Source organism: Scyliorhinus canicula, chromosome 3 (genome assembly GCF_902713615.1).
Source record: "Scyliorhinus canicula chromosome 3, sScyCan1.1, whole genome shotgun sequence".
NCBI classification, from domain to species: domain Eukaryota; kingdom Metazoa; phylum Chordata; class Chondrichthyes; order Carcharhiniformes; family Scyliorhinidae; genus Scyliorhinus; species Scyliorhinus canicula.
The window spans coordinates 241,170,802-241,198,098 of NC_052148.1; the positions used below are offsets into that span (position 1 = coordinate 241,170,802).

General features: G+C 51.9%; 1 protein-coding gene across 1 annotated transcript in view; it reads left to right on the plus strand.

The window, feature by feature from the left end:
* LOC119963399 (alpha-1,3-mannosyl-glycoprotein 4-beta-N-acetylglucosaminyltransferase B-like) overlaps positions 1 to 23,539 on the plus strand; it is a 300,546-nt gene extending 277,007 nt beyond the window's left edge. Inside the window, exons 11-15 of the mRNA XM_038792464.1 lie at positions 2,820 to 3,013; positions 7,780 to 7,858; positions 12,863 to 12,950; positions 19,817 to 19,929; positions 22,812 to 23,539. Of these exons, the coding sequence (XP_038648392.1) occupies positions 2,820 to 3,013; positions 7,780 to 7,858; positions 12,863 to 12,950; positions 19,817 to 19,929; positions 22,812 to 22,835 (498 nt within the window). The 3' untranslated portion in view covers positions 22,836 to 23,539. The remainder of the gene's footprint in view (positions 1 to 2,819; positions 3,014 to 7,779; positions 7,859 to 12,862; positions 12,951 to 19,816; positions 19,930 to 22,811) is intronic.
* Positions 23,540 to 27,297: the final 3,758 nt, after the last annotated feature.

Genomic DNA, 27,297 nt, shown 5'->3' on the forward strand with positions numbered 1-27,297 from the left:
CACCAGCAGGGCCTGCTCCATCACCAGCACGGGGACACCAGCAGGCCCCGCTCCATCACCAGCAGGGGGACACCAGCAGGGCCCGCTCCATCACCAGCAGGGGGACACCAGCAGGGCCCGCTCCATCACCAGCAGGGGGACACCAGCAGGCCCCGCTCCATCACCAGCAGGGGGACACCAGCAGGCCCCGCTCCATCACCAGCAGGGGGACACCAGCAGGGCCCGCTCCATCACCGGCAGGGGGACACCAGGAGGCCCCGCTCCATCACCAACAGGGGGACACCAGCAGGGCCCACTCCATCACCAGCAGGGGGATACCAGGAGGCCCCGTTCCATCACCAGCAGGGGGATATCAGGAGGGCCCGTTCCATCACCAGCAGGGGGATACCAGGAGGGCCCGTTCCATCACGAGCAGGGGGACACCAGGAGGCTCCGCTCCATCACCAGCAGGAGGATACCAGCAGGGCCCGCTCCATCACCAGCAGGGGGGTACCAGCAGGGCCCGCTCCATCACCAGCAGGAGAACACCAGGAGGGCCCACTCCATCACCAGCAGCGGGACACCAGGAGGGCCCGCTCCATCACCAGCAGGAGAACACCAGCAGGGCCCGCTCCATCACCAGCAGGAGGATACCAGGAGGGCCCACTTCATCACCAGCAGGGGGACACCAGGAGGGCCCACTCCATCACCAGCAGCTCATGGCTGTGGCAGGGGGACACCAGCAGGGCCCGCTCCACCACCAGCAGGAGGATACCAGCAGGACCCGCTCGACCACCAGCAGCTCCTGCAAGATACAGGACGCATAATTAGACCACGGGCGTGGAGGTGGAGGGAGGAAGAGAGACGGGTGGTGGAATGGGGGTAATGTGGGGTGAGCGAGTGATATGGGGGTGGTGCTGGGGGGTTGACATGTGTATCACAGGGAACCGCAACTCAGCAGGGTCTCACTTTCTCGCCCAACGATCACCACCCTGGCGACTGGCCTTTCCTCGGGCCTGCCGGCCATGTCCAGGGCCCTCTGCTTTGCTGTGGTGAGGGGCCGCAGGTCCGGCAGACCCCTCCTGTCTTTTACCACTCCTGGCGGTTATGACCAGTCTTCTCCTGGGGTGGAGGGGGAAACAGAAAATGCACCGTGTTAGACAGCCCGACGCGTGCAGCCCAGGGGGTGGGTAACTGGTGGCTTTAGTCGCCAGGACATTCGGCGATGGCGGCCGGTATGGATGCCGGCATTTGGTGCAGGGTGGGGGGTCGGATGCCCTCCGGTGGGGAGGGAGGGTGGGGCTATGGGTGTGTGGGACAGGAGTTGGTGCCAGGGGCACAGTGCTACCTACTCACCAGGCTGCCCTGAGGGGGTCGTGCAGTTTCTGGCGGAACTGCTGGCCGACCCGGACTGTGTTGCGCAGACCACTTAAAGCCTCCACCACCTGTGCCCAGGCATGGCGAATGGCGGCAGCTGGCAGTCTCCTACCCGGGCTGGGGTACAGGTCGTCCGCCTCTCCTCCATGGCGTCCAACAGGGTCACAAGCTCGGCATCTGTAAACCGGGGTGCTGCTCTCCCTGCTGCCATCTTGTTGGCTGTGATGGTGTGTGTGGGGAGTGAAGTGTGTATATGCGGCTGCAGCTTGTCAGCCTCCTGCGTGTCAATCGCGAATCCGGAGAACTTCACACTGTTTCTCATTGGAATCGATTGTGTTCCTCGTGGCGCTGGTGCTAGTCCCTCAACAGTTGTTGAATTGATTCAGGTGTGGCACCAGTTTTGCTGTTGTAGAACTCCGTGAATCCTGTCCCGGCGTCAACACTTAGGGCGGGATTATCCAACCCCCGCCAGGCCGGCGAATCACTGGGGGGGGGGGGGGGGGGAGGGGGGGAGACGTGAATCCCGCCCCGACGCCGGCTGCCGGATTCTCCGGCGCCGGTTCTTAGGCGGGGCAGGAATCGCGCTGGTAGCGGCCGCCCCCCGGTGATTCTCCGGACCGCGATGGGCTGAGTGGCTGCCCGTTTTCGGCCGGCCCCCCGGCGTATATTATACCAGGTCTGTACCGGCGGGACCTGGCTCTGCGGGCGGCCTCTGCGGAGTCCTCAGGGGTGTGCGGGGGGGATCTGGCCCCGGGGGGGGGGGGGGGGGGGGGGGGGGGGGGGCACGGTGTCCTGGCTCGCAATCTGGGCCGACTGATCCGCGGGCTGGCCTGTGCCGTGGGGGCACTCTTTCCCTCCGCGCCGGCCAGTGTAACGGTCCGCCATGGCCGGTACGGAGAAGAACCCCCCTGTACATGCACTGGGATGACACCAGCACACGCTGGCACTTACGCGCATGCGCCAACTTGCGCCGGCCAGCAGAGGCCCTTGCCGCCATTTGGCGCCGTGCCAAGCCCTTCAGCACCGGCTGGCGCCACGCCAACCTCGCCGGCGCGGTCTAGCCCCTGAAGGTGTGGAGGATTCTGCCCCTTCCGGGCAGCCCGCGCCGGAATGGTTCACGCCTCTCCGGCACCGGTACAGCCCACCCCTCCGGTTAGGGGAGAATCCCACCCTCAGGCTCAGGAACGGAGAATTCCGCCGTAGATATTTGAACAGATAATTTAGAATTTAAGTTTTCGGCCAACCTGACAATCCAGTACATCTGTTAATGACAAATTTGATTATATCTGTCTATGGGCTTTGACCTCAACTGAGCCAGTTATTTTGTCACACTATGACTTTCGGACAGTGAAGTAGTGGTTTGCTATTTTCCAGTGTCATCTCAAAATGTGTTTACCAGTTTGTGTGTTAAGTGTATTTTGCTGTTTCAAGCCTTTATTCTAATAATCTTGCTTAAAATATAGGATAAAGATTTTAAGAAAGAACAATTACACAAGGGTCATTCAAATCCGACTGCAGAATTGACAAGTAGCTTGAAAATCTATCAACATCACACTCTGGACCTGGCCTACAAAGGAGATGATGTCTTCTGGGCATTTACTCCAGTGGCAGGGGACTTCATCAAATTCAGATTCTTTCAGCCACTGAAAATTGAAAGGTGGGTATAAACTGTATTCTGTAAATTTATTTCATGTCTGTCACAGACCAATCAAAGTTATTATTCACTTCAATCTAGATTGGAAATAGATTTCACCATGTTTACATTTTATGAATTGACATTTTATTATTCCTTTATATTTTTTTAGTCTTGCCCTATTTATGACTATCTCAGTTGCTCAGTTGACTTGTAATCTTTACTAGATTAGAAGGTAACATTGGATCGGCATAGTGGTTAGCACTTCTGCCTCACAGCCCCAGGGACCCGGGTTCAATTCCAGCCTCAGGTGACTGTCTGTGTGGGGTTTGCACTCTCTCCCTGTCCCTATGGAGTTTGCGTGGGTCTCCTCCGGGTGCTCCGGTTTCCTCCCACAGTCCAAAGATGTGCGGGTTAGGTGGATTGGCCATGATAAATTGCCCATTAGTGTCAAAAAGGTTAGGTGGGGTTACTGGGTTACGGGTATGGGAGGTGGAGGCATGGGCTTAAGTAGGGTGCTCTTTCCAGGGGTGGGTGCATACTCAATGGGTCGCATGGCCTCCTTGTGCACTGCAAATTCTATGATTCTATGGTAGTTGAACAAAATGTAACGTTTAAGCTGGCGGGGTGGTATGTCACATGCTGGTCTGAAACATGGTTTCATGCCTATGGTTCCTCATATGTTAAGTTCTAATTTTGATGAAATGAAAAATGAAAATCGCTTATTGTCACGAGTAGGTTTCAATGAAGTTACTGTGAAAAGCCCTTAGTCGCCACATTCCGGCACCTGTTCGGGGAGGCTGGCACCGGAATTGAACCGTGTTGCTGGCCTGCTTGGTCTGCTTTAAAAGCCAGCAATTTAGCCCAGTGAGCTAAACCAGCCCCAAATCTGACAAGGGTGACACATAATATACAGCACAAAAGACCATTTATATTCTAGTCATCATTTTTGCATGAATGATGTCAAACAGACTTTAAAATTAACCTGCCGAGTGCTGGTGTTGGTAGGGACGTCCTGTGCAAAGGAAAGGCAGGCCTAGAAAAGGGTCAAAAAGATCATTTTTAAAAATTTGCCTTGTAATGCAGAAGAGCTCCTCTATGTTCCACAAGGAAATCTAGGGGCCCCGGCATTCTTCCACTATCCAGCAACTGCATACCACTTACCCACTACTCCACTCCCACACCATTTGCCAGACAGCCTAAACCATTCTCATGGGCCTCCAGCTAAAAGCCACCTGTTATGCTGATCAGCATTTAGCCATCAGCCTCATGTCAATATCAATTTTGGCATGGTGTAATTAAAGGAGTCTTGGAGTTAAAATGTTGGCAAACTGGGTCTCCATGATTCATTCCCCTTCGATCACAGATAAGGGGCGAAATTCTCCGACCCCACGCAGGGTCGGAGAATTGGCGGGCAGCGGCGTTATTTCCGCTTCCGCAGGTTTTCGAATTCTCCCGCCGGTAAAAAACCGGCGTTGTGCAAATCCCGCCGGCAGCCTGTGAAAACAGCTGGCGCCGGCGGGATTTCATTTTTTTTGCACTGACCTTAAATCTCCGGCCCGGATGGGCCGAAGTCCCGCCGACGTGGCCACGGGTCACGTCGGCGAAAATCACAGTTGATTTAAAACGGCGTCAACCATTGATGATGGTTGACGCCGTTCAGTGTCGGGGGTGGTTTGCGGCATCGGGGGGGGTGGGGAGTGGGTTGCGGCATCGGGGGGGTGGGTTGCGGCATCGGGTGGGCATCGGGGGAGTGGGTTGCGGCATCGGGGGGTGGGTTGCGGCCATCGGGGGGGCATCGGGGGAGTGGGTTGCGGCATCGGGGGGTGGGTTGCGGCCATCGGGGGGCATCGGGGGAGTGGGTTGCGGCATCGGGGGGGTAGGTTGCAGCATCGTGGGGGGGCATGGGGGGGCATCGGGGGAGTGGGTTGCGGCATCGTGGGGGGCATGGGGGGGCATCGGGGGGTGGGTTGCGGCATCGTGGGGGGGCATGGGGGGCATCGGGGGAGTGGGTTGCGGCATCGGGGGGTGGGTTGCGGCATCGTGGGGGGGCGTGGGGGGGCATCGGGGGAGTGGGTTGCGGCATCGGGGGGGTGGGTTGCGGCATCGGGGGGGTGGGTTGCGGCCATCGGGGGGGCATCGGGGGAGTGGGTTGCGGCATGAGGGAGTGGGTTGCGGCATCGTGGGGGGGCATGGGGGGGCATCGGGGGAGTGGGTTGCGGCATCGGGGGGGTGGGTTGCGGCCATCGGGGGGCATCGGGGGAGTGGGTTGCGGCATGGGGGGGCATCGGGGGGGTGGGTTGCGGCATCGGGGGGGTTTGGGGCAGCGGCGTGCAGAGAGGGGGGGCGACGGATGCCCGGGGCCAACGCACCGTCGCCCCCCCCCCCGTACGCCGCTGCCCCCTACCCCAACCACCCCCCCCTCACCACCCCTACCTCCCTCCAACGCCCCTACCCCCCTCCCCACCACCCCTACCCCCCTCCAACGCCGCCCCCATCTCTCGCAACGCCGCAACCCCCTCCCCCTTAACGCCGGGTCCCCCCCCCTCAACGCCGGGTCCCCCCCCTCAACGCCGGGTCCCCCCCCCCTCAACGCCGGGTCCGCCCCCCCCTCCCCCCTCAACGCCGGGTCCCCCCCCTCCCCCCTCAATGCCGGGTCCCCCCCTCCCCCTCAACGCCGGGTCCCCCCCCCCTCAACGCCGGTACCCACACCCCGTCCCCCTCCCTCTGAAGGCCGGTACCCACACCCCCCCTCTCCTATTTCCCCCCCTCCTTCCTCCTTCCCCTCCTTCCTTCCTCCGTCCCCCCCCTTCCTTCCTCCCCCCTTCCTTCCTCCGTTAGTGGGGGGGGAATGCGGCGTTAGTGGGGGGTGGGGGTGGGGGTGTGGGGGTGCGGCGTTGGAGGGGGGTAGGGGTGGTGAAGGGGGTAGGGGTGGTGAGGGGAGGGGGTTGGGGTAGGGGCAGCGGCGTGCAGAGGAGGGGGGCGACTGATGCCCGGGGCCAACGCACCGTCGCCCCCCCTCTGCACGCAGCTGCCGCTACCCCAACCCCCTCCCTTCACCACCCCTACCCCTTTCACCACCCCTACCCCCCTCCAACGCCGCACCCCCACACCCCCACCCCCACCCCCCACTAACGCCGCACCCCCCCCCCCACTAACGGAGGAAGGAAGGGGGGAGGAGGGAGGGAGGGAGGGAGGGAGGGAGGGGGGGAGGAGGAGAGAGGGGGGGTGTGGGTACCGGCCTTCAGAGGGAGGGGGACGGGGTGTGGGTACCGGCGTTGAGGGGGTGTGGGTACCTGCGTTGAGGGGGGGGGGACCCGGCGTTGAGGGGGGGGACCCGGCGTTGAGGGGGGGGGACCCGGCGTTGAGGGGGGGGGACCCGGCGTTGAGGGGGGGGACCCGGCGTTGAGGGGGAGGGACCCGGCGTTGAGGGGGGGGGGGACCCGGCGTTGAGGGGGGGGACCCGGCGTTGGAGGGGGTAGGTGTGGTGGGGAGGGAGGTAGGGGTGGTGGGGAGGGAGGTAGGGGTGGTGAGGGGGGGGGGGGGGTTGAGGTAGGGGTGGTGAGGGGGGGGTTGAGGTAGGGGTGGTGAGGGGGGGGGTTGGGGTAGGGGCAGCGCGTACAGAGGGGGGGGGGGGCGACGGTGCGTTGGCCCCGGGCATCCGTCGCCCCCCTCTCTGCCCGCCGCTGCCCCCAACCCCCCCCCCAAATACCGGAACACCCCCCCCAAATGCCGGAACACCCCCCCCCCCCCCCCCCCAAATGCCGGGTCTGTCTCTCTCCTCCTCCAAAATACGCCGGGTCTCACCACTTCCGCAGCTGGAGAAACTGACGCGTATATCGTCAGTCAGCTGCTGGCCCCTCCGGGAACGGAGAATAGCGGCCTTAAAGAAGGCCCCGACGCCGGAGTGATTAACACCGATTTTTTTCGCAGGCAACCCGCGTTACGAAGGGCTACGGAGAATCCAGCCCAAGTTCTGGACTTATTAATCAACAACTGAGCAGGCATTCTTTTCATTTTGGATAATACCTGATCTTTCTGAAGGTTTTCTAGGTTACTGCTGCTTTCCTTGTTGTGTTTATTGTACCTTTGTTGACTATATTTTTAACCTGTACAGGAATAATGAGAGAGGAAACTAAGAAATAACAGTTTCTGTTGAATGTGAGCCTTGTATGTCCTGGGGCACGAGATCATAAATGTTTATCAGATTCATCTGTAATTCTTCACACTGCTATTTTAGAAAAAGCATTAACCTATTTAAAATAATTAGGTTAACACTCCACTAAAGTCATGGAGAGAGGGCTTTCTGTGGAAAAAGGTTAAGCATTTTCAGGCTGGTATCATACAGTTTAACACAGCAAAGCTTGCAACAGACAGTCCAATTTTAAAGCAACAATTAAAGTTTATAGAACATAGAACATAGAACAGTACAGCACAGAACAGGCCCTTCGGCCCTCGATGTTGTGCCGAACAATGATCACCCCACTTAAACCCACGTAACCCGTATACCCGTAACCCAACAATCCCCCTATTAACCTTACACTACGGGCAATTTAGAATGGCCAATCCACCTAACCCGCACATCTTTGGACTGTGGGAGGAAACCGGAGCACCCGGAGGAAACCCACGCACACACGGGGAGGACGTGCAGACTCCACACAGACAGTGACCCAGCCGGGAATCGAACCTGGGACCCTGGAGCTGTGAAGCATTGATGCTAACCACCATGCTACCGTGAGGCCCCAATATATTCTGTCATGTTCACTATTCTTGCCTGCGTTGTTTCACAGATATGTTTTTCGGAGTGGAAATATCGAACATCCAGGAGACAAACTTTTTAATACAACAGTGGAGGTTCTACCGGTGGATGTAAGCAAATTTTTTATTATATACCCCAGGCAAAGTGTTTGCATCCATAGCATTACCAGACCACGGATGCAAAACACCCCCAAAGTCGGGCACAGTGCCTCTTTAAAACTTAATTTATGAGATGTAGGTGTCGCTGGCTAGGCGAGCACTTATTGCCCATTCCTAATTTATCTTGAGAAGGTATGCTGCTTTCTCGAACCATTGCAGTCCATGTGGTGTAAGGTACACCCACAGTGCTGTCAGGGAAGATGTTTAAGAATTCTGACCCAGCAACAGTGAAGGAATAGCAATATATTTCCAAGGTGACGGCCAGGATTCTCTGTTCCGGAGTCCAAGTCCTCCCACCAGCGGAGAATTGGGACCGGTCCCCACTAGTGCCAGGTGCGCCCTCGACTGTTCCATGGTACTTGGAACACCCTTTTTTTGGAAATCGGCTTCTCCATGCCAGTCCGTGGCATGCCATGGTCGGCTCTGCAACGGAGTGGAAAGAAGAGCTGTGGGGGCTGCCTCTTCACTTTTTATGAAGCACTCAAGAACAGACAGATGCATTTAAAAATTGTAGTTGGAGAAACAGCTGCTAACGTGACTTGATGGATCACAGTAAGAAGTCTTACAACACCAGGTTAAAGTCCAACAGGTTTGTTTGAAATCACTAGCTTTCGGAGCGCAGCTCCTTCATCAGGTCAGCACTCATTATCCCATGATTGTACATACCTTATAATAAAGCGAAAGTGTTCATATCTGTATCCCTAAACCATTTGAACAGTCAGTCAATCTTTAAAAAAGAAAGTTTTCTTAAAGTAAAGTGAAAGTGATCCCATCTGTACCCTGGGCGATGAAGGTGGTTTGGATTCTCCGCTGTCGGGATTCTCCGTTATGCCGGCCTCACCGAAAACTGGGGCGGGATTCTCTCAGCCCGGAGCCAATCCCCGCAACTGGCGTGAATCGCACTATGCTGCCCCGACACCGGCACGCCATTCTCCGCAGAGCGGAGAATAGGCGCCGGCATGGTTGGCGCGACGCCAGTTGGGGGCCGCTCTACTCGGCCGGTCCGCCGATTCTCAGCCTGGGATGGGCCGAGCGGCCGTCGTAAAAAAGCCGAGTCCCACCGGCGCCGTCCATACCTGCTCTCAGTCGGCGGGAACTCGGCGTGGAAGGGTGGGGCGGGGGCAGCCTGTAGGGGGGGGGGAGGGGTCCGACCCTGGGGGGGCCTCCGATGTGGCCTGGCCCGCGATCGGGGCCCACCGATCAGCGGGCCGGTCTCTCTGGCTGGCAGACTCCTTTCCTCCACACCGGACCCTGCAGTCCTGCGCCATGTTTCACGGGGCTGGCGCGTTGAAGGAAGCCACTGCGCATGTGCGGATCCCGCGATGCCCATTTGATGCCGGGATCAGCAGCTGGAGTGGCTTGAACCGCTCCAGTGCCGTGCTGGACCCCTGTAGGGCCCAGAATTGCTGATCCTGAGGCCGTTGACGCCGTCGAGAAACGCGACGGCATTTCCGAAGGCGTCAATACTGAGCCTCAGGATGACAGAATCCCGCCCCTGGTGCGGCGGGACGGAGAATCCCACCCCAGCTCTTTTATCCGTGTTTGAACCAAGGCTGTAATGAGGCAGCAGTTGGGTGACCTTGGCGGATCCAAAACTGAGCACAGTGGGCAGGTTATTGCTAAGCAAGTGCTGCTTGATAGCACTATTGATGACCCCTTCCATCACTTCACTGATTATGAACAGTAGACTGTTAGGGCGGTAATTGGCTGGGTTGGTTTTCTCCTGTCTTTTGTGTACAGGACATAACTGATTAATTTTCCACATTACCAGAGAGATGCCAGTGTTGTAGCTGTATTGGAACAGCTTGGCTAGAAGTGGCCACCTGATGCAGGAGCTGCGCTCCGAAAGCTAGTGATTTCAAACAAAACAGCAGCGAAGTTCTGGAGCATAAGTCTTTAGTAATAATAATAATCTTTGTCACCAGTAGGCTTACATTAACACTGCAATGAAGTTACCATGAAAAGCCACATTCCGACGCCTGTTTTGGTACACAGAGGAAGAATTCAGAATGTCCAAATTACCTAACAGCACGTCTTTCAGAACTCGTGGGAGGAAACTGGAGCACACGGAGGAAACCCACGCAGACACGGAGAGAACGTGCAGACTCCACACAGTGACCCAAGCAGGGAATCAAATCTGGGACCCTGGCTGAATTATTGTCAGGGCCGATAGCCTTGGCAGTATCTAGTGCCCGCAACTATTTGATTTGATTTGATTTATTATTGTCACATGTATTAGTATACAGTGAAAAATATTGCTTCTTGCATGCTATACAGACAACACATAACGTACATAGCGAAGGAAGGAAAGACCACAGAATGTAATGTTACAGTATTTCTTGCTATCAGAGTGAATCGAATTGGCATGCTGGGGTCTCCAGCTTCTTCTAACAACGACTGCACAACTCATCCCCCATGCTGGATGAGCGCTCACATAAGCATCCCCTAAGAGAAGCCTCCCAACTGACACGGTTATGCAGGTGGCCCATTCAATGTATTCACTGTCACTGTCATTCACTAGATAGCATCCATTAGCCTGCAAGGGGCCTGGCCCTACATTTATTTAAAATCCCTGGCATCTATTTTGGAGGTAATGTCATTGAGAATAACTTCTGCTATTGTAGAGATTCTAAAGTACTGTGGAACATTTTCGGAGATGCTGTGGTGAATTTCTGCATGTGGCAGGGAGTATTTCTGCATCCTTGCAGCAAAGGTAGAGGGGACCTGTCCACACAAAAGCTTTAAAGACATGGACGCAGTGCAGTTGTTCAGTAATACAGCAGGAAAATGGAGCAGAGACTGAATTAAACAAGCAATGCCCTCTGTCAAATTGGAGCCTAACTCCAGCAAACTCCTTGACAGTAATAGGAGGATGCCTGTTAGGCCAGCCAAAATAAACCTAGCATCATGGTGTGCATTCTGATCAGTGTTCCCTCCTGTATAATACCCCATCAAAGTCGTCAGCAGATCTTATTTGCAATCTCACCCAACATCCCCCCTCCCCCCTCCCCAAATATTCCCCAATGCCTGCCAACAGCTACATGCCAAAAGTCAGGAGTTTGATGGAATACTCTGCATTTGCCTGGAGGAGTGTAGTTCCAACAGCAGTCAAGAAGCTCAAAACTATCCTGGATAAAGCAGCCCACTTGTTTTGAACCCCATCCTCCACCTTAAGCAGTCCATTGATGCACAGTTTGCACCATGTACAGGATGCACTGCAGCAGCTGACCAAGACCCCTTCAACTGCACCTTTCAAATCTGCGACCTCCGCCACCTGAAGAACATGGTAGTAGATGCCTGGATACACCTTTATCTGCAAGTTTCCCTCCAAGTCTCACACAATCCTTACTTGGAACTACCAATTCCTTCCTTGGTAGTGGGCTAAAATCTTTGAACACCCTTCCTAACAGCACTGTCAGTGGACTGCAGTGGTTCAAGAAGGTAGCTCGCCACCACCTCCTCCATGGCAACTGGTGATGGGCAATAAATACTAGTCTAGTCGGTGAAGCCCACATCCCATGAAAGAATAAAGAAAACTACTCCCTGTGAAAATTAACATTTCACTTAAGTACTTATTCCCTTCCCTTATGGAAACAAACATTTCATGTAAGTACTTATTTTTTTATAAAAACAAACATTTCTATTCTATAACCATTTACAACTTTCAATCAAATTACTCATTTAACAGGCACCCACTGTAGTGTGCGTTCGTAAAATGCATCGTACACCAGAAATCTGATAGCCTAATATCTTTGATAGTTTCAATGAGCTTAGAATGAGCTTTACAGTTCTAATGGGTTTGTGTACATCTGCTTATGTCTACGTTTTCTAATTTCAAAGGGCACCTGACCTCTCAAAGGATACCTTACCTCCCCTAAAGGGAACCTGACCTCGTCCAAAGATGTCTCAGCACTATATCCATCTCCAAAAGGATACCCTGACTATCCAAATGAATCCACAAAGTTCAGACCTGCTACCAAGTCTGATCCGCAACTTGGGTTTCAGACACCTACAGATCACATGATGGAGATAGCTACTGTGCTCCATGAACAATGGATATGTAATTTAGAACCCACACTCCCCCACCCCACGAAAATGGCAGAGGTTGGGTTCGGGGGTGGGACCTCTGGATTCAGGCCTCTGCCATCATTTTTGTTACGGAAGAGAGACTGTCCGTTTATGTGAAAAATCAAGTCAATAATTCTGTTCCTTCACTGTCTGGAAAAATCTGGAATGCCTTTCCAAATAGCATTGTGGGTGTACAGGAACGTCAAGGTAGTTGACCACTGCCTTCTCAAGGGCACTTAGGCATGTGTAACAAATGCTGGCCGAGCCGGCGATGCCCATATCCTGTGAAAAAAGTTTAAAAATCATGCTCTCAGATTATCTCGAGACTACAAGAATGAAATCTTGCATTGAAATTTGCTGCTCCTGTTTTCTTTACACTGGTAAACCTGAAGAGATGATGAGCAGGTGAAACTTAGCTAACTTAAGTTGTGGCAAGACAGAGAAAGCTTTGATAGCTTCCTAAAGGTGAGCTGCTCACAACCAGCACAAGCCAAAAATGGATACAAATTATGCTCAATATAACTAATTGTGATGAAAAGATCACAAATATTATTGCATTATGTACATTGTATTAATCTGTCTGTACTATACTGGTGAGAATCACGAAACAAGGTGTTTTCAGAACGATAGTTACAGTTTAGGGTGGGATTTTCCGGCCCCACCCACCAGCAGGCTCTTCTGAAGCTGACTCCTGCGGCAGGGTTGGCGAGCCATGCGAAAGCCTGTAGAATTTGCGGGTCTAGAAGATCCTGCCGCCGGCCAATGGCTTGCCACATCTTGGGCAGGAAATCCCATCCTAGAGTGCTGGAAAATGCCGACAGTTTCTTCAGTTTTATTAAACTGCTTCCATTGTAATGCTTTGAATTCTCCTTTCTCATAATTTTTCAGAAAAGTGAATTTGAGAAAAGAATTTTGCTCAACAATATGACAAAATATCCCAAATACAAGGAAACAGAGGATGGCTACTATAGAATAGGTAAATAGTTACTTCAAATATTTTTCTGCCGACTAATCCAACAGTAAAATTATATGGTTTGAAAATGAACTTTGAAAGAAGAGGTGGAGTTACTATCAGCTCATAATTGCTGTTAGTCAAATCAGCAGACCAACTTATAACACTTAATACAGGGCGCGATTCAGCGACCGAGTTGTGCCCGCCGTGGATCTGGGTGTGCTGGGTGCATAGCGGGAGAGAGCAAAGTCAAGATTCGCCAGGTGCAAACCATTTTGCGATTCACCCGACTCACTCCTGATGCCGAGTTCTGGGTCACGCCCCAAATAGAGAGAATGCCATTAACCCTCATTTGTATTCATTTCAATCTCATAAACAAGACTGAAGTTCAATGCAGCAGCCTCCAGGACAGCTGACAACCCAGTGAGAAGTTAGGTGGGCATTGTTTAGTACTCCTTTCAAAAACATGAAGCTGGCGCAATGGCTACTGAGGGGAAGTGAGGATGTGAGTAACCATTTCCATTTTCCAGCATATAACTCAAGCTACAGCCTGTCCGTCCTACCAAAGACTTCCAGGACAGATTCCCGCTGCAGCTTTTATCCTGAAATTAAATATAACTCTCTTTGACTTTGAGCAGCCTCTAACTTCACAACTGAAAGCTATTTCAAATGAGGAATTAGCCTTGTGTTAGTACTTCACGCCCCTCAACTCTCAAGTGCCTCCTCGAGGACACATGTGCCATGTCTTAGAGCATTTCACATCCAGCAAGCATTGATGCCTGAACAGTGTCCCTGTACTCTGGGAGTGTCAGCACCATAGAGGCAGCTGCCAATAATCAAGAGCAGGGCACTACCACTGTGGATATTCTCACGACCAAAAGGTAAGAGTGTGGATGAACTGAGGGCAGCTGAGCACGGTCTCCCTAATGTTCTCGGCAGAGGTCTAGGGTCTGGAGTCCAGGAACGTTTGATGTGTCGGTGGTGAGTGTGAAGAGCAAGGTTTGCCAGTGGAACTGGCTCGCTGGATTGCACTCTTGAGAGAAGGCGGAACATGTCTGGGTGGGGCTTGGGGGATTTGAGGGTCCCGGGGTGAAGCCCTAACTGATTGTCTCTGATTCGGTCTCTCTCCTTCTCCAATTCCTTCCAGGCAAACCAATGTTTTCAGGGGTCGATCCTGGGGAGGCTGACATTGTGTTGCTTGTGGCAGCTGAGACGGGCAGACGCCGAAGGCAACATCAAAGCTAACACAGGCTGGAGGCGATATCACATGCAGGGGGCCACTGCACACCCTGAAGACTTGCCGCCCATCAGGCTAAGGTGAAACCAAGAAGGGGAGGCCAGCAACGGCCCAAGGTGTACATGCGTCATTGGTCATTCAATGATCTGACGGACACCAGGTCCAGGACGGCGATCAACATCACACATGTCACTCTGCAAGCACCAGGGCATCAGGGAGTCCCCTGTGTTAACAGGAAGACGTTCCACTCCCTGAATGTTCAGATCTTGTATGATCACTGCCTCCGAATCATGCATGTGTGTGCCTGCTACCCAGGGAGCTTGCATGACAGGTACATTCTGGGGCACTCAGATGCCTGATGTCTTCGAGGACCATCCCAGAATGATGAGTTGGCTTGTGGGAGGACAATGGATACCCGCTGAGGTCAGGGCTGATTTTGCTCGTGTGGAGGCCTGAGACCTTTATAATGAGGTCCACATTGCCATCCTGTCATTGAGTGGTGCAATGGCCTGCTGAAAATGCGAATCTGATGCCTTGACCACTCCGGCGCTGCCTGATAGTACAGCCCCCAAAGGGTCTCCCGCTTTGTGGTGGTCTGCTGTGCCCTCCACAATCTGGCACAGTTGCAGGGCAACATGGCTGGAGGTGGAGGAACAAGAGAAGGCGGAGGGGCAAACGGCCTTGTCTGAGGAGGAGGTAGTTCAGCAGGGGCTGTAGGACCAGCCCAAGGAGGAGCTGCAGGATGGAGGACAAGGATACAACATGCGAGGAGGACTATGGAGGCCCTCAATTACTCTATATTCTCCTAGGATGTGGCTATATCTGTCAGCTGAACTCCCCCTCCCCAACTCCCATCATTTCCCTCCCTCATTCCCCCCCCCCAACCACCTTGTTCCCCCCCCCCCCCCCATAACATTACATCCCTTTCTAAAAATACAATGAGGATGCTTGTGCAATTAAGCAAATTAGCACAGTTAGAAACATCCAGGATGATGGGCCTGTGTTGACACTGTCAGCAGGTTACCATGCAAGGCAGGATAACTTGCTGTGAGGAAAGTTCTAGTGCTCCTCAGTTACTGCTAAAGTCTGACTCCTGGCTTTCTGCAGACAAGTGTGCTCACACCCATCCTCTGAACGGATTCTGCATTTGGGGCTTAGATCCTGGACCACTGTGCATGGGGGGAGAGCGGAGGGCAATAGGGGTGGGGGCCCGCTTTGCGGTGGTCTAGTGTTCCCTCCACAACCTGGCAGCTCTGCACAGTGACGTGCTGGTGGTGGAGGAGAAACATACAGTCTCAACAGAGGAGGAGGTTGAGGAGGAGACTGAGCAGGAGGGGCTGGAGGACAAGCCCATGGGGGGGGGGGGGGGGGGGGGGTGCCCAGATCTAGGACCACCATGCCTGGGGGGCTGGGGCCAGAAGAGGGTGAGGGCAACCGATGGAAGGGGAGTGCAGGCCAGCCCACAGTGCAGAATAAAGTGACAGAGGTTTCACCTGTCTCTGTTGTAATGTGTTTTAATGGTGAACAATCGTGACCCTAACTGACCCAAACTACTATTTTTACCCAGTCCCCCTCACAGTGTCCTCTCAGTGATCCTCAATATTCTTAGCCCTCCGTGCACTGCCACTATGTCCAGGATAGTGGGGAGGTGTGGGCTTAAGTGGCGTGCTCTTTCCAAAGGCCGGTGCAGACTCGATGAGCTGAATGGCCTTCTTCTCCACTGTACATTCTATGATTCTATGATGAGCTGCACATGCTTCCAACATCAAGGGAGAGAGATTGGGGGGGGGGGGGGGGGGGGGGCGGATTGGCATGGCGCAGACAGGGGTGGGCAATACTGCTGGTGATGGGTGAGGTGCACAGGTGGTGCCAGGATATGTTGGGGGCACAGATGCAATATTTTGCTTGAGGGTTGGGGGCGGGGTGCAGTATGGTGCCAACCGTAGGGTCGGAGGCGGGGCCAGGAGCGGCCTGGGGTGGCAAGCACGACCAGTGTCAGGGATCTGTTGCCAATGTACCCTTGCGGCCCAGTGGAAGTACATAGAACATAGAACAGTACAGCACAGAACAGGCCCTTCGGCCCTCGATGTTGTGCCGAGCAATGATCACCCTACTCAAACCCACGTATCCACCCTATACCCGTAACCCAACAACCCCCCCCCCCCCTTAACCTTACTTTTAAGGACACTAAGGGCAATTTAGCATGGCCAATCTACCTAACCCGCACATCTTTGGACTGTGGGAGGAAACCGGAGCACCCGGAGGAAACCCACGCACACACGGGGGGGACGTGCAGACTCCGCACAGACAGTGACCCAGCCGGGAATCGAACCTGGGACCCTGGAGCTGTGAAGCATTTATGCTAACCACCATGCTACCGTGCTGTTGTTGAACTCCTTGCGGTACTGGGTGGCAGTCCCCCTGGTGACACTCCCTGCACTGACGGCAGCTGCCACTCCTCCCAGACGGCATCTGCTGCCTTGTGGCTGACCCTCTGAACCCCTCAGGAAACAGGGGATCCCGTCTGCACTCCAACGCATCCAACAGTCTGGCCAGGTCGACTTCTCCGAATTGTGGTGCAGGTCTCCTTGGTAGCATGGCTGTGTAGCTGTGTGTTATCTGGGGTTGCGCTGCGGAAGCAGTTTAAGTGCTGTTCCCCCACATTGTTGGGGAGATGCCGGGTGCGGTCCAGGTGAATTAGCTGGCTGGACACATTTCTGATGTGTACCGGCCCTAATTGGCATTCGATGCCGATAATAGTCTCACCGGTCGGCTGTCAGGAAACACCTGGCAATTCCCGTTCGCTCCCACACTTAGAACATTTTCTGTTAGATCGCACTCTGGGAGTGAGCTGTAAACATACACTCTCACACGCCAATGGTCATTTTCATTTGCTAATTTTATTTTAATTAGCAATTTTTTTATTGCTTAGAAAGTTGTTTCTTATCGAGTGTCAGCTTTTTTAAAAATTGATGTTCAATGTGCCAATCTCGACGTCCATAAGCGATCTGTCCTCGGCTGGATTCTCCGATTTTGTGGCTGTCTGCAGCATGTGTCTAGTCTTACGACCAAAATGTCGCCAGCGCCCACACACCGATGCTCCTTCCAGTGGGGGGTTAGCAGCCACACCACGCAAAGCCCCCGCTTCACCTGCCGATTTGGACGGAGAATTTGCCGGGTCCATGGTCACGCATGCGCCATCGACGATGACCTGCAGCGGCCGCGTCGTACAACACATGGCACCAGCCTCTCGCGCGGACCCGGCCTGTCAGATAGTGCCCGCCTGTAATCCCCCCAGACCACCCCCCACCAGTCCCCCCAGCCCCCGCCAAAACCCTTCTGGCCAGCAGAATGGCTCCCCCCACCGGCTGGCACACTGGACACGATCCACAGCCACCACGCAGTGTCCCCGAAAACTGTGAGCACACGCGACTGATGCCATCGGGAAGTCGGACCATTGGGAGGCGAAGCATCGGTGAAGGGCATCTGGTGGCGCCCTGAGGCCATCCCAACAGTGTGCAGCATACCTAGCGATTGTGCCATTTTTGAGGGGGTGGAGCATCCGAAAAACAGCATGTCCTGATTTTGGTGTAAAATCGGATTCTCCAGCCAATCGTCGAACGCGATTTTGCCGTTGGCAATTGGAGAATCCAGCCCTCATCTTTCTGAACATTGCTTATCGCACCCCCTACCACCACCTGTGGGAAAAAGTAAATGTGGCCACTCCCCACAAGAAAAGACTGGATAAGCCTGAACCAAACCAATGTACATGCTCATTGCCTCCATTTCATGTCAAACATTTGCTGCTCTTTCTCAACTCATTGGTTGGGATTTTTGGGCAGAACCGAAAATTCCCGCCTGAAATCAATGGAACTTTGGCTAGTCTGGGGGGACCAGAAAATCCCAACCATTTAAACAAATCTGTCTTTCCAATAATTTCCCCTTGAATTTTAATTCCTGCATTCAGTTTATTTTAAATAAAACCGAACTGTCCCTATCTCAAAACCCATGACATCCCTAACTTTTCCCAGATCTGGTGAACGGTCCTGAAACAGTAACATAGTTTTTCCCTCACACAGGTGCTACCGAACCTGCTGAGTTTTTTCCCGCAGTATTTTCAAATTTCCAGCCATTTGCAGTATTCTGCATTTCAAATTCAAGAAAATTAGCCTAATTTTTTATTTTCAATTGTATGGAGTTTTGGAAATTAATGAAATCACAAGAGTATGCAGACAGCAGGATTCAGTTACAAAGCTCAGAAAGGCTACCAACCAGTAGGACAAATATCTCGGTTGACTTTCCAGGATATGCCTGCCCTGGCCCTCAAGCTCTGACCCCATCAATATTTGTGCGGTCAAAGGGAGACTCCTTAATTTAAACTGATGTGCCAACATTCATGTACTTAGGAAAGCATCTTGGGCATCCATCCACTGAAGGTAGTCATGAATCCTGGTGCTGGAATGAAAACAGAGCTGTCATTTGGGGAACCAAACTGTACTTTAAATTTTTATTCAGAGGCCTGGCAAATAGCCCCCAAAGGTCTGATTTTAACTCCGGGTGGGAGTTAGGTGGATGAGGAGCAAAGTGAGTGTGAAATTCACCACCTACTGCAGATATGGGGCGGGATTCTCTGATCCTGAGGCTAAGTGTTGGCGCCGTCGTAAACGCCGTCGCATTTTACGACGGCGTCAACAGGCCCCCAGGATCAGCGATCCTGCGCCCTACAGGGGGCCAGCACGGCACTGGAGTGACTCTCGCAGCTCCAGCTGCCAATGGGTGCCGCGGGTCTGCGCATCCTCGCTGCGACCGGCGCAAACTCGCGCATGCGCGCTGGAATTGGCGCAAACTCGTGCATGCGTTCTAGCTTCCGACCCCGACACAACATGGCGGAGATCTACAGAGGCCGGGACGGAGGAAAAGAGGCCCCCACCAGGGGAAGCCGGCCCGCCAATCGCGGGCCAGGCCACGGTGGATGCCCCCCCGGGGTTGGATTCCCCCTCCGCCCCACCAGGCCACCCCCGCAGGATGGACGGCGCGGTCCCACCGGGTAATACCACATGTGAACGGCGCCGGCGGGACTCGGGATATTTTGGCGGCCACTCGGCCCATCCTGCGTGGAGAATCTCTGGGGGAGCCGCTCTAAGCGGCCCCTGACCAGCGACGTGCCAACCACGCCGGTGCCAATGGCGACGATTCTCTGGTCACCGGAGAATCGGTGGACCGGTGTCGGGGTGGCGTCGCGTGAATTGCGCCCGGCCCGGCGATTCTCCGACCCGGCCCCTGGGTCGGAGAATCCCGCCCTCGAAGTCTGGGCCATTCTGACGAGTACAATTATTTCAGCAAAAGGACTATAAGTGAAATCGCCCAAATTTTGTCAAAATATGACTTTTGCAAGGTGTGGATTTGTGCACATTCTGAATGGAGTGCAGAAACTATTCAAGACTCATCTAACATAGCTTGCTTAAAACTTCTGGAAAGATGATGGTGAACTCAATACAGTGCTAGAGATGAAACCAGTAACTGAATCCAAAACTTTACTCAATCCGTTTAAATTTTCAAATTTAGCTATGAGTTACCATTTTATATTTCTGTGGCTAGTTAATCTTTATTTTATTTTGTGTGAATTATAATCTTGTTTCATTTACACGTTAAGGTACATTTAGGAATGGAATTGCAGAGGGTGAAGTTGATGCATCGATTGGGAAAATTGAGGCTATTCGATTGTCCATTCTTTCCGAATCTCCTGTTTGGATCTTACTGAGTGAGGTAATATTTCAGAAAGAACACAACATCCTAAATTATTTCTATATTAAAGAGATGCTGTGGCCTTCTGAATCCTGGGTCTCATGCAGCTGACAGTACTTCCCCACAAAAATTGTCCAAACTGCCTTGTTCCAGCAGCAATGTAGACAAACCTTTTCATTGGTCTCTAGAATTCCCATCATATCTATCTCCTCAATGAACCTGGTTGCATACATACGAATTAGGAGCAGGGTTATGCTATTTGGCCTCTCGACCTATTTCACCATTTGACAAGATCATGGCTAATCTGATTGTGGCCTCACTTCAGCTTTCCTGCCTATCCTCGATGCCCTGTAACTCCCTTGTTTGTCAAAAATCTATCTACCTCTGCCTTAAAAATATTCAATGACCCTGCCTCCACGGTTGTTTGGGGAAGACCATGAGCTTCTGTCTTGTGTAAGTATCCTTTGATGTGGCACCTTGTCAAATGCCTTCTAGAAATCCAAGTACACCACTTCCACAGTTCCCCTTTATCCATGTTGCTTGTTACTTGCTCAAAGAACTCTAATATAATAATCAAACACACTTTCCCTTTCACAAACCACACTGACTATGCCTGATTATACTGAGATTCTCTAAGTGACCTGCTATAACTCCTTAATAATAGATTCTAGCATTTTCCCTTTGACACAGGTTAAGTTAACTGGCCTGTAGTTCCCTGCTTCATGCCTCCACCATCCATCTTTCTTGAACAGAGTTATATTTGTTATTTTCCGATTCAAAATTTCAAAAATTATATCGAATTCATTTACAATCCTAGAGGCCTACTGGTGATCAAATGTAGACTTAGTGGAAAGATTTGCCAGGTGTGAACTAGGTAATTCTTCAACATGCCTATGTCGCCAACAATCAGCACGCCAGGGAACTCTGGATATCCACCTTTAGGACTGGGGGAAAATTCACTGTTGCAGCCAAAAGGATCAAGGCATCTATTGTGGCTCCTTCTGTAGCTGGTTCTTCCTCAGGACGTCCAGTAAAGGTTCTTCAGTTGAGGTGCTACTGTCTTCGATTTGGCAAAGAAGAACCCATAGGATTCCACATGATGGCATGCAGAGCGTCTTCACAGTCCTTTCATGAAAGAGAAACAGCACACAAACAAAGATATCACGTCAATTTCCAAAGGCTCAGCCACCTACAGTTGTAGAAGTAAAAGGTTGATCAGACAGTATGATGAGACCCCAAAAGGAGCCAGTATCATCTTAACCAATGTTATCAGTGTGATGGGATAGATATTAGGTGCGGAAGACATGTATGAAGGAGGAACAGAATTATTTCCAAGTGGGAGTCTTAGTACTTTTGCAGGATAATTCAGTGTTGGCAAGTGACTAAATTGAGATTATTGTCAAAACAGAACCATGATGACTGACGGGCAGCATTTTCCCAAGGTTTGTCAGAGTGTTAGGTTAAGACTGAAAACTGGCGTGTATCTCTCCAGATGCACAGCCCGTTTTCAGAGCAGATTTTCTGGTACTCAGTGCACAGAAAATCTGGGAGCATGGTTTACATGTCACTCGGGCGTGGGGGTGTGGGGAGGGAGGGTGTGGTGAAGCCTGATAGAGCCAGCAAGGCCGGCGCAACGGAGATTCGGATGCCATCTTTAAAGGCAAATAAATTCCTCCCCAGGATTGGTCCACCCCACAAACATTGGTGAGCCCCTTCCCACCACACAAGTATTGGGGTGCTCCCCCCACCACCCCCCACACTGCCAGTTTTACTTGCTTATATCAATGATTTGTGAATACAGGCAATGCTGCCTACGCTGTTCACTGCCTCCATACAAAGCCGGCAAACCGACACTACTTAGATATCATAGAACCCTACAGTGCAGGAGGCCATTCGGCCAGTCGAATCTGCACCGATCCTCTGAAGCAGCACCCTTCCCAGGATCCCACCTTCTCCCTTACAACGCCGTAACCCCATTGCTGGAGACCAAGGGGAGGTGAATTCCTGGTCTCTCATTGAAATGCCTGAAGATGGCACACAGACAGCACAATGGGTCTATGATGCTGTACTAGAGATCTTGGTGTAGGAAGTGGAGAGGATATACATCCTTTATGCCCCAGGGTAGACTTCTTGGTTCCGAATGAAAAGGTGTGGAAGGAGATCGTGAATGAGCTCATTATTCTCAGGTCATGGATAAAATTCTGCAAGAAGTTTAATTATTTGGTTAAACCTGTCAGGATAAGTGCTGTTCAAATCCCTTCTCATTACAATCGCACAACTGAAGTGCACCCTGGCTAGTGTGCAAGGTAAGGACGTGGCATCCAGTGAACTAGAGAGATGCATAATGGTGAAGGCGTTCTGCATGCAGCAGATGACTCCAAATTACAAAATTATCTGGCTGCTTTAATTCCTTTCAGCACACAAACATAATGTGAATGCTACCTCCTACATTAAAATGGTGAGATGTAGGGCAGCACGGTGGCATAGTGCTTAGCACTGCTGCCTCACAGAGCTGAGGACCCGGGTTCAATCCCGGCCCCTGGTCACTGTCCGTGTGGAGTTTGCACATTCTCCCCATGTTTCTGTGGGTCTCACCCCCACAACCCAAAGATGTAGGTGAATTGGCCAAGCTAAATTGCCCTTCATTGGAAAACAAAGGATGGTCTAAATTTATTTCTTTTTTAATTTTAAATGGTGGGATGTATACACTTTTAGTCTGTGTCCATGCATCAATCCCACCATTCTGAGTCCTTAGCAGGTCACATAGAATCTGAAAACTGTATGCAAACTGGCCCAATTTCTGAGTCATGTTCTTCAAATTATAAGAGGTGGACAGCATCATTTTGTGCAATCAAATTCACAAATACATTAAAAAAACTGGTATTTCTGCAATGTTTTCACAGATATTCATTAAACCAGCTGCATAAATGCAAGAAAGAAATTGGGCTTCCCATCAAAAATGCATATATTTCTTTGTGCCTCTTCGATAAAGATTGCCTGAGATGGATTCCTTCAACAACTGCACCACCTAGTGTGGTAAAAATAAAAGCAATTGGGTGAAAATGAACGAGCAAGATGTTTAACGTAAAGAAAGACCATGTTGGTGGAACACTGCAAATATGCAAGTTTCAACAATTATTGACCAAAATAATTGAATAGTTTATATAAAATGACATTGTTTTATAATTTTTTTACTGTCACCATGAAACGGAACAACACAATGCCATTTTAATGAAAACTTCAGTGAAGTTGAGTTATGGTTACATTATTGTGTGTGGTTTATAAATGCATAGTTTGTGCAGAAACAAAAGATGTGCTTGGTACGTTTATGTAATTGGCCCTATGATAAATGATTTAACATTAAATTACATGAAGTCCAGTATGATAATGATCTCTACTGATCACAACTGTATTATTTTGTGGGGAGGGGTAGGATCTCCTTTTAAAGCTTTGGAGTGGGATTCTCTGTCGGCCGAGGGTGGAATTGAGAAATACAATTGGGCGGAGAATTGGTTTTGATGCCAAATCACAATTCTGTCGTGTGAACACCGGCGTCAATGTGTTCCAGACACACGTACAGTAGACACCTTTGCCATATCATTATCGGGCCTCACCTGGTATTCTCCAGGGCCTCCACGATGCTCCACCTCCACGGGGACAAATTCCCAACGGCGAGGTTCACTTGTGTTTTTTAAAATCGTGAGTCAGGCTGCTGAGGGAGAAAGAGTACGGAAAGTGGCCAACATCGCCATAGTTTGCTGACAATCTGCAACTGGCCGGGGGGGGGGGGGGGGGCTTCTGCCAGTACCGGGGTGAGTAGCGAGGGGTGGCCAGGAGATGGGCTGTGAGGTTGGGATGTACGGGCACAGAGCACCATTGCCATGGCCTGCAAGGCAGCCATGCAGCTGTGCAAGCGGCTGACTGCACACTATGGAGTTAGGACCACAGGGCACCCCACTGGGTGCACGCCCATGACGGGTGACGCCGTCACGAATGGCGTCACGCCGCTACCAGCCCATTCGGGGCCGGAGAATTTGCGACGTTTTGGGGGGCCGGACGCCCGAGTGATTCGCGCTGTTTTTGGTGCCGGTTTCGGGCCATCGCGCCGATTCACGGAGAATCCCGCCCCATGTGCTGAAGAAGGCTTGGGCTGAATTCTCTGATTCTGGGGCTATGTCCACACGCCAGTGTGGGAACGGTGGTGTTTTACGCCAGAAAAACTGGCACAATACAGCCACCGATTTCCCATTTTGCTGGGGGCTGGCAGGATGGCAGCATAGAGCATCCAGCTCTAGCTGCCGATATGCCTGGAGAATTGCCGGATCCATGGCCACACCTTCAACGGCTGCGCCGTGCAACATGGCAGCGGCACCTCGCAGACCCAGCCCGCGAAATAGTACCCCCCTTCGGCAGGCTCGCGGGCCCCGGACCACACACCCACAGTGCCCCCAGCCCCGAATAATGTCCCCCTCAACCCGTGTAATGGCCCTCCCCCGATTGTGGCGGCACTGCATTGAGTCGGCAGCTGCCACGCCGAGTTCCCGACGGGTGAGACCATGAGAGACCCACGCCGTCGGGAACTTGGCCAGTCAGGGGTGGAGCATTGATGGGCAGGCCTCAGGCAGTGTCCTGAGGCCGTCGATATGTGGAGAGGCGTACTCTCAGAGTACGCCGCTTTGGAGGGGGCGGCGCATCAGGTATTCGGATTCTCCGGTCGGCAAACATGATTTCGGCGTCGGTGACCGGAGAATCAGCCTCTGGTCTTGCGACCAAAAATTCAGCGCCATCCCAGCACCGATGTTCCGCCCGGTGGGTGGCTAGCAGCCATGTCACATAAAGCCCCCAGCTTTACCTGCATAAACAGATGGAGAATGGTCAGGTCCATGGCCACGCATGCGCACGGTGGCGATCTGCAGTGGCGGCGCCGTATAACATGGTGCCAGTTGCGCCGGACCAGCCTGCCAGATAGTACCCACCTGCAATCCCCCTCACCACCCCCAGACCACTCCCCACCAGTCTCTCCGGCCCCTGCCGAAGCTTCCCCCAGCCAGCATAACAGCTACCCCTACCCCCGACTCTGGCTCCGCTGGACACAGTCCGCAGCCACCACGCGAGGTCCCTGAATGTTGTGAGGACGCGTGAACGACGCCGTCGGGAAGTCAGCCCATTGGCTGCGGAGCATTGGGGGTGGGTAGTGGAGAATCCACCCCATTGTTTTAACCTTCACTGTAACTTCTGTTGCCACACTGGTTCAGCTGTGCATGGGCACTCAGTAACAACTCCGTCAACCAGCGCATACACAACGTTTCCCACCACTGATGTCATAGTTATGCACCATTGTCCACCTTGTTCACCAATCCCCCCTCCCTCCTGCTCTTAATCCCTTGCTGCTCTGCTCCACATCACTCATTGCCCCCCTCGCCAGCCCTATCGATCCTTTGCCACCTCATTTGATGCCCTGCTCACTGCCCTCTCTTGCTCTCCTGACCCCCTTCCACTCCACTCACCATCACTCTCTTGACCCTCACTTTCTCACTCACTGCTCCTCTCCCAAGTCCATGTTCGCCATAAGGGGGATAGTACGGGGTCAGGAAAGGAATGGCAAGGAAGAAGTCACGAGGACTTGGGAGAGGCGTGGTAAGGGAGGGTTGCAAGAGGTTGCGAGGCAACAAAGGTGGGGATGAACAAAGGTGGAGAACAGACACACAACTATGATATCACTGTTTGGAAAAGCCGCATGCACCTGCAGACGGAGTGGGCGCTGACTGGTTGCAACTATTCCTGTGCGGTGGCAGGTATTACAGTGTTTAATCTTTCAATGCTGTGAGAGGTCTAGCAGTTAGTTGCACTAAAGCTATGAAGATAAAGCTATCCTGTTCTTAAACACTGTTCTTATTGATACTGCAACTTTAATTGTTAATCTTAGTTTATAAATTGTTTTACTCTATAATTTTAATTTAATTTGGATTTTATTAATATATTGGGTGCTGTATTTCGGAGCCATCCATTATTTTTTATTTTCCCTTTCAAGGAACTCAGCACCATATTAATATGTTAAAAGTGGATGAGAGAAAATGTTGGCTGGATTTTTGTCAAAACCACTTTGTAACGAAACTGAAGGCATGTGCTTAAAGTGACTCAAAACTTACACCCTAAATCTCTTCTGCTTGCTTTCTCTAACATTTAAACATTTAACAGCCTGTCTAAGGATCATCAAAACTTGTGCAGTTGAGGGTGCAGCCATGTCATCCACAATTACAATAATTTACAAGTCCTGAACCTCTTAAGATACAATGCTACCTCAACTTATTGTTTCTTTTTAAATACACCTTTCAAAAATACCCACTAATTTTGTACCGCAGTTGTTGCTCTTTAGCCTGTTAATAAATAGTTATGTTTTAGTTTGTCTCAAACAAATTATTCAGGTGCTTCAAAGGCAGTGGTAACATTATTGGCACCAAATAGTGCTTGAGGTCTTGTGGGTATATTTTGCTCTTTGGAATAAGTTAAAGAAAAAATGCGTTACTGAACTTTAATTGATGCATGTCAGTTTATTAGAAGAATGCTTTAGCTTTAAGCACAGCACAAAATGTGTTCCTTTGTCTGGAAGACTTGTAATATTGAAGTCCATTGCCAAAGTATGGTGAATCCTCCCATCCAAGAGTAGCACTTTATCAAAGCCTGAACTGAAATATTGGGCTGGATTCTCCTCTGATATCCCACCTGAAGCCAAGCAAGACAGCAGTGGAGAATTATGGAAAATCACAGTGGTACGTCTTTAAGACACCATCCCACCAAGTCACACCCCTGCCCCCACTACACACCTGCATATCCCCCCCCCCCCCCTCAAGTCTGCACCAGGACCATAGCTGCCCACTCCTTCCTCATTCGCTGTATATTTCCTGGTATGCACCTGTCACTTGCAGTAGGTGGGAAGTAGTGGTAACAGGACACTTATTATTTTGTCCCCAGCACTTACATACCGAAGTCCTGGTTTCAGCCAAGGCCTTCAATGGAACATCCCTTCCAATTATTAGACTCCTTATTTGTTTCTATTGCTGCTCCCTCTTCTGATGCTACACTTTGAATCCTGCTGAAGCATCAACAGAATTGTCTTCTTTTACAGAAGCTGGATTTGTTTTGGTTGCAACAATCCCACCAGAAATTCATTCTGTATGTCAAATTACCCCTCACCCAGGAAAATGGGTGGGGGTTACAACAGTCATAGTGATGAGTGGGAGACCCACCCAATTGCAGTGGCACTGCATGGAGGAGAATCCTGGCTGTAATGTCAAATTGGATATTTATCTGTTTACATTTTAAAGGACTTGTGCACATTTTTAACCTTCATGTCGGTGGATTGCATTTTATGTTTGTAGTTAGCGGATT